Source organism: Sebastes umbrosus, chromosome 21 (genome assembly GCF_015220745.1).
Source record: "Sebastes umbrosus isolate fSebUmb1 chromosome 21, fSebUmb1.pri, whole genome shotgun sequence".
Classification (NCBI taxonomy): Eukaryota; Metazoa; Chordata; class Actinopteri; order Perciformes; family Sebastidae; genus Sebastes; species Sebastes umbrosus.
This window is the reverse complement of record NC_051289.1, coordinates 11706500-11719478: the sequence shown is the minus strand read 5'-3', so window position 1 is coordinate 11719478 and position 12979 is coordinate 11706500. Positions and strand designations below refer to the sequence as shown.

The following is a 12979-nucleotide window of genomic DNA, read 5'->3' as shown; positions in this document are numbered from 1 at the left end:
GCTCGTTATACTCTCCTATACTTCCCGGCGGATATATATCCCCTTTAAACCACCAGGATTACTATGGAAAACTGGGATGTCCTCATTCACAAAACAAGCTGCACCCATTGATGTGTCCACAAAACCCAAACAGAGCACAGCTGCTAGCTTAAAGCAGCATAGTAAAGAAAGAGCAGAGGCCTAGCGTTTAGTGACATTATATCTTTGTTACAGTTGTTTTTAAGGAGACGTCGGGAACTTTATCTGTTATAAGTGAAGTCAGCTGGAGGTTGTCTCATGGTTGTACTGGAAACTGACACAAAGGTAATGCTATAAATGTCAAGTAATGTTAGTTTAGCTTAGCTTAGCTTAGCTGAATTGACACTGTAGCACAGGGCGTGTTTTGAGGTGAGGCTGGGGGTCGTAGAAAGTGTCTTATGCAAAAACAAGTGTTTGTATTTATGCTCACTTGATTGTGTTAGCAGTAAAGCATGGGATTAAACTGCATGATTGTATGTGTGTGCCTAGTAAAGCATGCTAAGCTATGTACTTTCCTGTGATAACCACAGTCTTATCAATGCATATCAGTCACATCAGGAACTTTAAAAGGACAGTCAGATTGTGTAGCACCACATTTCAGAGGTTATTGCTGATTTAAAGACCCAGAAACTCCTAACAAATCAGTAAAACGTGATCTAAGGCAATGGGATTGTTGTGAAAGTTGAATATTTGTAGTTTAATGTTGCAAGGTGTGTCATTATTCTGCAGAAATATGTTTTGTTGTACACATAAGTTGTATCAACTGGTTGATTCATTGATTAGTTAATTCAGTAGAAAAACAATTTTGACAGCCAATTTAATGTTGGTCCTTATGAAAATAAAAGTCCATGCTAAGCTAATGCATATCAGTAAAATCAGTAACTTTACAAGAGTAATACTAATCAGTCAGATTGTGTAGCACCACATATCAGAGGTTATTGCTGATGTAAAGACCCAGAAACTCCCAACAAATCAGTAAAAATGTGGTCTCAGGCAATGTGAAAGTTTAATATTTGTAGTTTAATGTTGCAAGGTGTGTCATTATTCTCCAACCAAATATGTTTTGTTATACACATAAAAAAGCAGTTGTATTAGTGTTGCAACAACTGCTTGATTGATTGATTAGTTTATTTGTAGAAAAACAATTAATAATAATAATAAATTCAACTTATATATAGCTTTTAAAGAACTCAAAGACGCTTTATTAATGCATATCAGTAAAAATCTGTAACTTTACAAAAGTAATACTAATCAGTCAGATTGTGTAGCACCACATTTCAGAGGTTATTGCTGATATAAAGACCCAGAAACTCCCAACAAATCAGTAAAACGTGGTCTAAGGCAATGGGATTGATGTAAAAGTTGTAGTTTAATGTTGCAAGATGTGTCATTATTCTCCACCATATATTTTTTGTTGTACACATAAAAAAGCAGTTGTATTAGTGTTGCAACAACTGGTTGATTCATTGATTAGTTTATTCGTAGAAAAACAATTTTGACAGCCAATTTAATGTTGGCCTTTATGAAAATAAAAGTCCATGCTAAGCTATAGGTACTTTCCTGTGATAACCACAGTCTTATCAATGCATATCAGTAAAATCAGTAACTGTACAAGAGTAATACTAATCAGTCAGATTGTGTAGCACCACATTTCAGAGGTTATTGCTGATTTAAAGACCCAGAAACTCCCAACAAATCAGTAAAAATGTGGTCTCAGGCAATGTGAAAGTTTAATATTTGTAGTTTAATGTTGCAAGGTGTGTCATTATTCTCCAACCAAATATGTTTTGTTATACACATAAAAAAGCAGTTGTATTAGTGTTGCAACAACTGCTTGATTGATTGATTAGTTTATTTGTAGAAAAACAATTAATAATAATAATAAATTCAACTTATATATAGCTTTTAAAGAACTCAAAGACGCTTTATTAATGCATATCAGTAAAAATCTGTAACTTTACAAAAGTAATACTAATCAGTCAGATTGTGTAGCACCACATTTCAGAGGTTATTGCTGATATAAAGACCCAGAAACTCCCAACAAATCAGTAAAACGTGGTCTAAGGCAATGGGATTGATGTAAAAGTTGTAGTTTAATGTTGCAAGATGTGTCATTATTCTCCACCATATATTTTTTGTTGTACACATAAAAAAGCAGTTGTATTAGTGTTGCAACAACTGGTTGATTCATTGATTAGTTTATTCGTAGAAAAACAATTTTGACAGCCAATTTAATGTTGGCCTTTATGAAAATAAAAGTCCATGCTAAGCTATAGGTACTTTCCTGTGATAACCACAGTCTTATCAATGCATATCAGTAAAATCAGTAACTGTACAAGAGTAATACTAATCAGTCAGATTGTGTAGCACCACATTTCAGAGGTTATTGCTGATTTAAAGACCCAGAAACTCCCAACAAATCAGTAAAAACGTGGTCTAAGGCAATGGGATTGTTGTAAAAGTTTAATATTTGAAGTTTTAATGTTGCAAGGTGTGTCATTATTCTGCAGAAATATGTTTTGTTGTACACATAAGTTGTATTAGTGTTGTATCAACTGGTTGATTCATTGATTAGTTTATTCAGTAGAAAAACAATTTTGACAGCCAATTTAATGTTGGTCTTTATGAAAATAAAAGTCCATGCTAAGCGAATGCATATCAGTAAAATCAGTAACTTTACAAGAGTAATACTAATCAGTCAGATTGTGTAGCACCACATATCAGAGGTTATTGCTGATATAAAGACCCAGAAACTCTAACAAAGGCAGTGGGATTGTTGTAAAAGTTTAATATTTGTAGTTTAATGTTGCAAGGTGTGTCATTATTCTGCAGAAATATGTTTACACATAAAAAGCAGTTGTATTAGTATTGCAACAACTGCTTGATTCATTGATTAGTTGAATCGTAGACAAACAAATAAAAGTCCATGCTAAGCTATACGTACTTTCCCTGTGATAACCACAGTCTTATCAATGCATATCAGTAAAATCAGTAACTTTACAAGAGTAATACTAATCAGTCAGATTGAGAAAACGTGGTCTAAGGCAATGGGATTGTTGTAAAAGTGTAATAGTTGTAGTTTAATTGTGCAAGGTGTGTCATTATTCTGCAGAAATATATTTTGTTGTACACATAAAAAAAGCAGTTGTATTAGTGTTGTAACAACTGGTTGATTCATTGATTAGTTTATTCGTAGAAAACAATTAATGCATATCAGTAAAATCAGTAACTTTACAAGAGTAATACTAATCAGTCAGATTGTGTAGCACCACAATTCAGAGGTTATTGCTGATATAAAGACCCAGAAACTCCCAACAAATCAGTAAAAACGTGGTCTAAGGCAATGTGAAAGTTTAATATTTGTAGTTTAATGTTGCAAGGTGTGTCATTATTCTCCAACCAAATATGTTTTGTTGTACACATAAAAAAGCAGTTGTATTAGTGTTGCAACAACTGGTTGATTCATTGATTAGTTTATTCGTAGAAAAACAATTTTGACAATTAATGTTGGCCTTTATGAAAATAAAAGTCCAAACATTCACTGGTTCCAGCTTCTCAAATGTGGAAAATGTGTCTTATTTTCTGTTATTGCATTTTTAATATCTTTGGGCACTTTATCAGGTGTCAGAAAAAAATTATAAATTGAAGGCGTCAGCTTGGACTCTGGGAAACTTTGATAGACAATTTCACCCATTTCCTTTGTAGTCCTAAGAATTAATTGAGAATCTACAGGTCATTTGATTATGAAATTAGCTGCAGCCCTAATTTGTATAGAAGAAGAAGACATACTTTATTGATCCCTGAGGGCAAATTCAATATTTTTAAACATTACGCACAGAGGCCCGAAATACATACACACATGCACAAACAGGACCTATACACATGCATTAATGGAGAGATGTCAGAGCGAGGGGGGCTGCCCATGGACAGGCGCCCCAAGCAGTTGCCTTGCTCAAGGATTCCTCGGCAGTGCTAAGGAGGTGAATTGGCACCTCTCCAGCTACCAGTCCACACTCTGTACTTGGTCCATGCGGGGACTTGATCACAAACCAAGTCCCTACGGATTGAGCTACTGCTGCCCCAATATATAATGTAAGCTCCCTTATTTACCTTATCTCTTTTTTTCTCAGTAGAGTGAAGAGGTTGGTTTGATGTGCGTGGCATCAAGACAGGAGGCACCATGAGTGCGGAGCTGGATGCACTGACCGTGGTGAACCAGCTGCGAGATCTTGCTGCGGACCCCCTGAACCGAAGAGCCATAGTAGAAGACCAAGGCTGTTTGCCGGGTCTCATCCTTTTTTTGGACCACCCCAACCCACAGGTCGTCTACTCAGCACTATTGGTAAGCAGCATCCATTTATTTACATGTTTCATGTGTTCACACATAAGACTCTTTACATCACAGATATGGAAAATGGACTTGCATTTATATAGAGCCTTTCTGGTCTTCTGACCACTCAAAGCGCTTTACACTACATGTCAACATTCACCCATTCACACACACATTCATACACTGATTGCAGAGGCTGCCATGCAAGGTGCCAACCTGATCTAAATACTCATTTGCACAGAGACTAATTTGCACAGCCTTCGGAAGCAATTTTTTGGGGTTAAGTATCTTGCTCGAGGACACTTCGACATGTGGACTGTAGGAGCCGCAGATCGAACCGACAACCCTTGGTAGGTGACCCGCTCTACCTCTTAGCAACAGCTGCCACAAAACTATATGGTTTGACCACACAGGGCTGATTATTCATACAAAACAGAAATACATTATTTAAACATTCTAGCTGAAATACCTACAGCAGCTGTTTTGATTAAATTAAACAACTGGTTATGCTCCCTACTAGTTAAGTAATTTAGGTGTTTTCATGTCATATTTTGTCCCCCCTGCTGTCCAGCAGTGTCAGAGCAGGTTTCAGTGACTGTAAGGAGGCCATTCCTCCAACCACTGTGTCCCAGTCACGAGCTGATACGTGGTGGCTTTAAAACAGCTACATATTTAAAAATACTGTACAATGGTGACATCTGCTGTTTGGTTCGTGGTGAAAACACATTACAAGGTCTTAAAGCAACCTCTCCACACTTCCACCACCACCACCCTTTTGTACAGTACATGACTTGGCTTTATATAACAGTGGCTCCTTGACGGTAACCCGTGAAATGTAAACATGGGGTCAGTGCATGCGTATCTATTTTGGTTATGTAATATTTTCTCATTGCACATGCTCACCCATTTTAAAAGCTCTCTCTCTCTCTCTCTCTCTCTCTCTCTCTTTTTCTATTATGATATCACAAAGTCTGTCAGCTTTCAGCGGCGGATAGATAACGGTTGCCCTTGTCCTTGCAGGCCGTGCGCTACCTGGCAGAATGTCGAGCCAACAGGGAGAAGATGAAGGGCGAGCTGGGCATGATGCTGAGTTTGCAGAATGTCATGCAGAAGCAAGTCCCTGTCACCGTCACATCACACACACACACACACACACACACACACACACATGCTAACTGTGCACTTTCTTTACCTAAAACCATAACCTAGGATTTTCTTTTGTTTTGCACAGACAATGTGTGCCAGTCTGCAAATTTTCCAGACAGGGTGATGTCCTTCCATTTGCCATGTCAGGATGAATGGGATTAATGTTGAATTAGGACAGGGTGCTAAACGGTTAAACTGCTGTTTCTGCATCTTATAGACTTTAATGCATCTTGCCACCTCTCTCTCTCTCTCTGCGTGTTTTTACTGATGTAAGCTCATGTTTGTTCTTGTTTTTGTCGTGGAGTTAGCGGGTTATTTTGCAGAGGTGGCTCATTTTGCTCACATGGTATATATCTTTGTTGCTTTGTCTTTTCTGGAGGCATTGTACACAATTGAATCTATCATTTTCTAATAGAGCCTGATGAACACGCTCTGGTAACCCATGTAGGTCTGGTTTGAGGAGGTGTCGTGTTCCAGATAGGTGGTCTCACCCGAGGCTCTGTGGCAGTTTTGCTAAGTGACTGCTGGTCCTCATCAGCACCCCTGATAGGAATAGAGCCTTGTTCAAGTGGCCGGCTGTAGCATGTATGATTATGCCCCCCACCCCCTCCTCCTTCTCTTCCTGCGGCAAAGCTCTTGCTTGCCCTGGAGTAAGCCAGTCACTTCAGCTAGTCAGGCGTGGCATCAGGAGGAGCCCTGCAGTAACGGCAGCAGCTTTCCCTGCTCGCAGTCCAGTCGATCTGACTTTGGGTAGAGGTCGATCATAGCTGGACAGAGTGGGAACACATGGCTGAGGGGGAGCGCCCAGCATAGTTGCACCAAACAGGTGTGAATGAGACCATTTTTATTCCTTCAAGCTCAAGAAGATGTTGCCTCTTATCCATTGCATAGAAGTGAAGATCAATTGAGAGTGTTTGGTGTCGTATAGCCGGATTAGGGATGTGTCGTACAGCGTCGGGGAGTACCAGGCTCCCAGAGGGCAGCCACGCCAGACAGCTGGTGTCGTATGTTGTTACTATAGAAGGAGTGATGACTTGATGACATATAAAGCAGTATAGCCTGCAGGTTTATCTCAGGATCCCTCACAAAATATCAGCAAGTGCAACTGACCTCATGTGGCTTCTTTAAGGGAAGCTGCTGCACACTAAAATATTGTGCTCTGGTATAGATTTTTAACTAAACAGGCATTAAAAACGCAGCTAAAGGGCAGAATAGGCTCAATTTGCATGAGTGTGAATGTTGTGTGATGGGTAGCTGCATTGTCTTTTGGTACACTAAATGGTTGTGCAAACATATTGGGATTGGGAGACAGTATTTGTAAATGGATTGAAAGGTTAGATGGTGACAGGGCTCACTGTGGCACCCTGTAGCTGAGGTCTACGTCTCCAGTGTCAAATCCAGGAAGGACATGGTCAGATTCAGACCACATACATTGAAGCTTAATCGATTCATTTCAAGTTGAGGCACGATTCACCCTTCTCCTCTCCTACAGAGGCGTACAGGCATCGTGATTTATCTGCCTTTGCTTTATCTTGTCTTTCAACGGAAATATCTTGGCACCATAATATGGCACATTTAAAAGTGCACAAGATACCCACTATAGGAGCCAGAATGTACATTCAGCCTGTATTGTTTATTATTATTTGTTTAGGCTGCTGCACACATTCTTTTGAGATACTATCATTTCCGGTTATGGGCACAGGGGTGTGGTTTTCACTTTATTTACCTGTGCACTTGGAGGGCAGGATTTAGACAATAAGGGTGAGTTAAGCTTGGATATTCTCTGTTGGCCGTCACGTCACATAGTATTGTTACAGATGTACTTACAAATGCACTACTGACCACTTGTGTGTACATAAACCACATTTGACAAATTTTGACAAATTGTTCTTTCATGATTGTCTCCCCCTCTTCCCTTTTATTACTCTCTCTCACCAAAGGAGTACGTCACCCGGGGAGACCAAACTGCTGGCCTCTGAGATCTATGAGATTTTGCAGCTAGCTGGTAAAGAAGAGGCGGAACAGGCCGAGGCGGCCGCGGCATCCTGCCAGAAGAAAGCCCAGTTCTTCCTGGGCTCCAACAACAAGAGGGCCAAAACGGTGGTGCTGCACATTGACGGACTGGATGATCCTGTGAGTGTTCACGGGGTGCATTCAGGACTTAACACGACAGCTCAGACACACTGAGTGTCTGTTGATGCACAAAAATCTCTTTTTGGGCTATCGTGTTTGCTGCTGTCATTATCAGTGTTGTCAGTGCAGCTTAGCGGTGTCTATCTGGCACAGGAGGGGGGTCAGGTTGTAAATGTCAGCCATTGAACAGCAGGACGTTGAGATTGAACCTGAATGCTGCTCTGCAGGACGCTTGCACCGAGCCAGATTACATTACAACAGACAGACGGCCTCTGGTGGGCCGCCTCGCTATCGCTACAGCACAAACACACAAGACTGTGGCACCTGGGAACTATAGCCATGTAAACTATTTCTCAACAGCAGGTTCTATGTAGCAATGTAATGTTTTATAATATATGTAATATATAATTAAGCTGTAGCTGATTCTGCACCACCTCCATTTCCAATCGTATACTGTTTAATATACCCCCTGACCTTAACCCATGACATGGTGGCTTTGTGGTTTCACACATCTACTCATACCTTTCATCTGTTACCTGTCTGTTGTCAGACTCGACGGAGCCTTTGTGAGGAGGCTTTGCTGAAGATTCGAGGGGTCATCAGCTTCACCTTCCAGATGGCTGTCAAGAGATGTGTTGTCAGGATCCGCTCCGACCTTAAAGCTGAGGTAGGTGTCTGTCCCGACGCAGAAAATCAACCAGGAACTTAAGGCCTCGACACACCACCGTCGGCCAGTGTTGGGCCATCGGCAGTGGTGTAGTGGTCGTTGATGAGGTGGGTGTATTACTAGGTAGATGGGTATCAGGTTACCAAGGAGGAAGTGGGTATACTCTTCTGTATATTCCAATGTACTTTTTGGCTAATAGGTGGGTATACTGTAAACTGCCAGAAAAAGACATTGCTTTGCTTTGTTTCATGTACGTATCATAACAACGGCTTGTATATCCGCCGTCTTAGGTCTTCTGATTTCCCTTTTTGAATGGCGAATACAGACTACTGTGACCTGCTGGTGTGAAGCAATATGGAGAGTTATTTCCGTGCTAGTTGGCCGTTGGCTGTAGTCTTTGCGGTGTGTTCAAGTGTAAGACACAGGCGACGGGAAGCAAAGCAACAGTCGGCCTTCGCCGCCACTAGTTTTCTGATGTTGGTTTGATGTGTCTGGGCCTTTAGGGGTACACCATATTCATGCCAATGTCTGAAATAATTATCAGTTGTAATTTTGGTCAATACCAGTTGCTTATTTCACCTTCTGTCCAGTTTATGGAATAAATACCACTTTATCCGTACATGTCCTGATTTATTACTAAACAAAACACTGTGTCCTTGAAACTTGAACCACTTAACTTGACATTCAACCTTTTTAAACACTGTCAAACATCTATAGGCTGGCACATTTCACTAGTCTGTAACTTACTGATTGCTGGGCTGTTGCCTGTTTTTGATGATATTAAAAGTGGGAAAATCTGCTCCCTTCAGTTATTGCAAAAGTTTTTAGAACAAAAAGTTAGATCTTAACTTTATTATTGGTATTTAAAACAGTCAAGTATTTGTCATGTTCGATCAGAAATAGTCTAGTTTGTCTAGACTGGATGCAAATGTTCTCTTAACAACAGCAGTATTAAGCATTAAGATTTAATTTACCAAAATTATTCTGTTCATGTTTGAGCTGAAGACAGAAATAAAAAGTATAAGAAATGAAAACAAGTGTTTGTTTGTTTCACCTCACAGGCGTTGGGTACAGCGATCAACTCCACCAAAGTAATGATAGCTCAGCAGGTGGTGAAGACAGAGGACGGAGGAGAGGTAAGGACACAAAGAAGAAAACCTGTAATATCTGTTTTACCTTAAATTGCTAAGACTCATTTCCAGTGGATAGATCAGCATGCACACTGTACTGTATGTTGTGTGTATCTCTGTACAGGGAGTGTGGCCGCCCTTGCCTGCGGCTGAGACTTATTCACACTGACATGATTAGCTAGTCACATCTCTGCCTCAGCCTGTAGGCTAGCTTCTTTTAGCCAAACACATGACCAGTCCCAGTTGCACCTTTTTACAGCAGTGTTACCAATTTGGAGCTCAAATATAGTGAACCTAACAACATATGAGGTTCCAAAGTGTTTGTTTTTGAATAATCTGTAAAGAATTCTGACAATTATTGCTCAAATAATAAGAAATAATTGGCAAAGGCCACATTGATAGTCGTATATAATGTGGCCAGCAGGGGTCAGACCTGGCTCAGTCATGGAATCCAGATCTCAGTAGTCAAACAACTGTTCTTTACATTAATCCTGGAATTGTTTTTTTTGACTAATTGCATGCTATGTGATAATATAAACAAATTATTCTCCTTGCTGTTGATTTAAAAAAAACATTTTTCTCTTCTGTCTTTGTGCAGCTGATCTTGCCATTCCAGGAGGACTCGGCGGAGCTGGTAGAGGAGAACACCGACATCCCAGACTACCTGCCCGAGGAGGAGAGTCCGTCCCAGGAGCAGGACAAAGCAGTCACGCGCGTCGGCTCCATCACGGACGGCATGGGCTGGCTCAGCACGGCCGCCAACTTCCTGACGCGCTCCTTTTACTGGTGACCACTTCCTGTGTTTCTCTCTCACTCTCTGCTCCGTAGGTTTTCTCTAAAGTTACCATCCAGCTGCAGCCTTAGCGTCTCTCAACCTTGTCCCCGGACTAAGCCCTGCCTCGCGGACCCCACACTAGTCTAGACTCCCCTCCGCTAAGCACACTGAACCCGGCCCCAACGTGTGTGCAACAAGTGCTGGACTGTCGAGTGGAACCTGCAATAACTTGTGTAAATATCGAGCTACCGATCCCACTACTGGCTGTGTGTGCACAACTATATACTAGCTGCATATGTATCTCACAAGATATAGCCGGAGGACTTGAAATCAAACCAAATAGCATTCTGGAAATGTGCATCGCTGCACATGTGGCAGACACATTTAGATGCTCCGAGGCTGATTTTGAATACGTCGGAAAATTGGGAGTTCCTTTTTGTTTTGTGCATGATTTTTTTGGTTGCTTTCCTCCTAGTGTCTTTTCTCAATCGCTGTCCTCTTTACTATACATATTTTTCTTTAATTTCCTATTTTTTTTCTTCCCCCTTCAGTTTTATTAGCATGCTATGAGTCTTTTGTGCCAATCTTACCTGATGCCTAGATCTGTGATTTATTGTGTGTGCCTTTTTTTTGACATTTTACTTTAATATTATTTTTTCATCGGTCATTCAAATAATTTGAGAGCTCCGAGCGTGTAACGTTTGGTGCTTCCCAGGTGGCCCCTTAGCAGCAGCACATTTTAGCTTACTGAGGGACGTCTGCTCAGTAGAAATAGTAAACTCGACACCAGCAAGAGGCTCACGTGCATTAGACTGTTGCATACTGAAAGAAGAGCTGATTAATATACCCCTCACTGCGCTTAACTGTAATACATGAAAATCCAATGTGAGTTCTGACTGAATTGCACAGACCTTAGGCTACCTCTGCTTTCAGCCCTCTATCTCACATCAACATTATAGTCTTCTGTAGTTTTAGTAGCACAGCATGTATAAGACCAACCTGTTAGCTGCCTGCTTGTTACCTGGACTCTCCACTGACATTTTTTACAGTATTGTTGCTCCACCTGTTCAGTTAAATTTTCAGTTTCGCCAGCAGTGTCCTTAAAGCAAAGTTGGTCATGTTGGTGCACGCTCACACGCACATACAGAGGACTCAGTAGTGGAGCGAGAGTGTGGTTATGTACATTTTGTAAATGGTGCCTGATTACCCTAAAATCTCAGACCTTTTACATGTGAAGGAGATTTTCGTTCTGTTTTTGTAATTTTGCATTTTATGTCACAAAATAGGATTATAGCAGCTAATGCTAACGCTCTTAGTGAGTTTATTCCTTTTCCTTTAGCCTTTACGACCCCGTGACTCACACCAGGTTTCATTATTATCTCCTCTGACTTGTGTGAGTGTCATTAATAATTATTACAGTATATATACAATGCTGACCAGGCGACTTTTATTTGTTCTGATGGTGCGGAGACGTCACAGTTGGTTGAGGTCAAACGAAGAGAGGAACGGCACAGAAATGACCTGAGTAATCTGAATTGATGGTGGTTGTTCTCTAGAAAAGCAATAATATTTTTTGCGTTAAATGTAGTTATTATAGTTCATCATCCGCCTTCAAAATCATGTTTTTGAATAAAGGGTATCAGTTAGGATTATCATCAGTATTAACAATTCTTCTTTATTTGTCCATTTTGCACAGAATTGATCTAAATTCAATCTTGTAATTTAATTTTTAACTTTTGGTGTCGGCTCATACTGCAAAGAAATACTTGAACATTGTTTCTTAGAACTTTTCTCACGTGTTCATCAAAGTGTAAATTTCCCACAACAGTTAGATTAACCAGTAAGGATGACAAAAAACAAACAAAGTCCTCAAAAAGGTAACTTCATGAACAGACTTCACGTGTCTGTCATCAAATGTAATATAATGTAACGCAGATCTTAAAACTGTAGATTCCCTCACACTGTTAATGCAAACGATGATAAACTTCAAATCAAAATGTGTCTGGTGCTTTGTTTTTGTGGCTGGTTATACTGAATATGATACGATGGTTTTGGCCTATCACTTCCCAGTGTTATACTCTCGTGATACTCTTCATGGCATGTGCAGTGGTCACACCAGGCCTTACTTTGTCAGATCAAATTGCTGAAGGCAGCAACCATTCTTAGCCGAGAGAGAGAGGGGAAATTCAGCTTTCTTTACTGGTGCATAAGTGAGGTGCCCCAGGGCGATTCTGTGGCCTGCCCACCACCTCCCCCAGCCTGGGTGCTGGTAGGCAGGCAGAGGCAGCAGCCAGCCCCAGCTGGAGGCCCTGGAGCCACTGATGCTGCTGCTGCTGCTGCTGTTGCTGCTGCTGCTGAGCCTCCAATGAAATGCTGTGCCAAGCTGGAGGGGAGGCCTTCACTGCCCTGCTGTATTATCTGAATGGAAGGTGACTAGAGAGCTTGTTTTATGACATTTTTAACATGCTCAGGCCATTTTAAAGAGGACCTATTATGCTTATTTTCAGGTTCATACTTGTATTTTAGGTTTCTACTTCAAAACATGTTTGAAGTTCCCCCTCGAAAAGCCCAGTCTTCTCTGATTGGTCGGCTGGCCCGCAAACTCTTTGGACTATGCTCCAGCTCCGCTCTAACTAGCTTTGTTTGAGGACGTGCCAAACTAGCCCCTAGGCAGGTATTATGCATTTGTGTTACTTGGTGACATCACCACGTTATGGAAGAAAAGGCGGAACTTCAAGCCAGGCGTTTCAGGCGTTTCGGGAGCAGTGTTTTCCCTTGGG

At 40.9% G+C, this 12979-nt stretch overlaps 1 protein-coding gene across 2 annotated transcripts; it reads left to right on the top strand.

The window, feature by feature from the left end:
• Positions 1 to 71: 71 nt before the first annotated feature.
• On the top strand, positions 72 to 12200 carry armc1 (armadillo repeat containing 1). Of its 2 annotated transcripts, none has more exons than XM_037756968.1 (7): positions 72 to 303; positions 4152 to 4360; positions 5369 to 5460; positions 7435 to 7627; positions 8178 to 8294; positions 9356 to 9430; positions 10023 to 12200. In XM_037756968.1, exons 2-7 carry the CDS (start codon positions 4199 to 4201, stop codon positions 10212 to 10214), a joined length of 831 nt encoding a protein of 276 aa, XP_037612896.1. In that variant the 5' UTR covers positions 72 to 303; positions 4152 to 4198; the 3' UTR covers positions 10215 to 12200. The 2 variants fall into 2 exon arrangements, with proteins under 2 accessions (XP_037612896.1, XP_037612895.1); XM_037756967.1 differs by having other exon boundaries at positions 73 to 303; positions 4149 to 4360.
• The last annotated feature ends 779 nt before the right edge of the window (positions 12201 to 12979 follow it).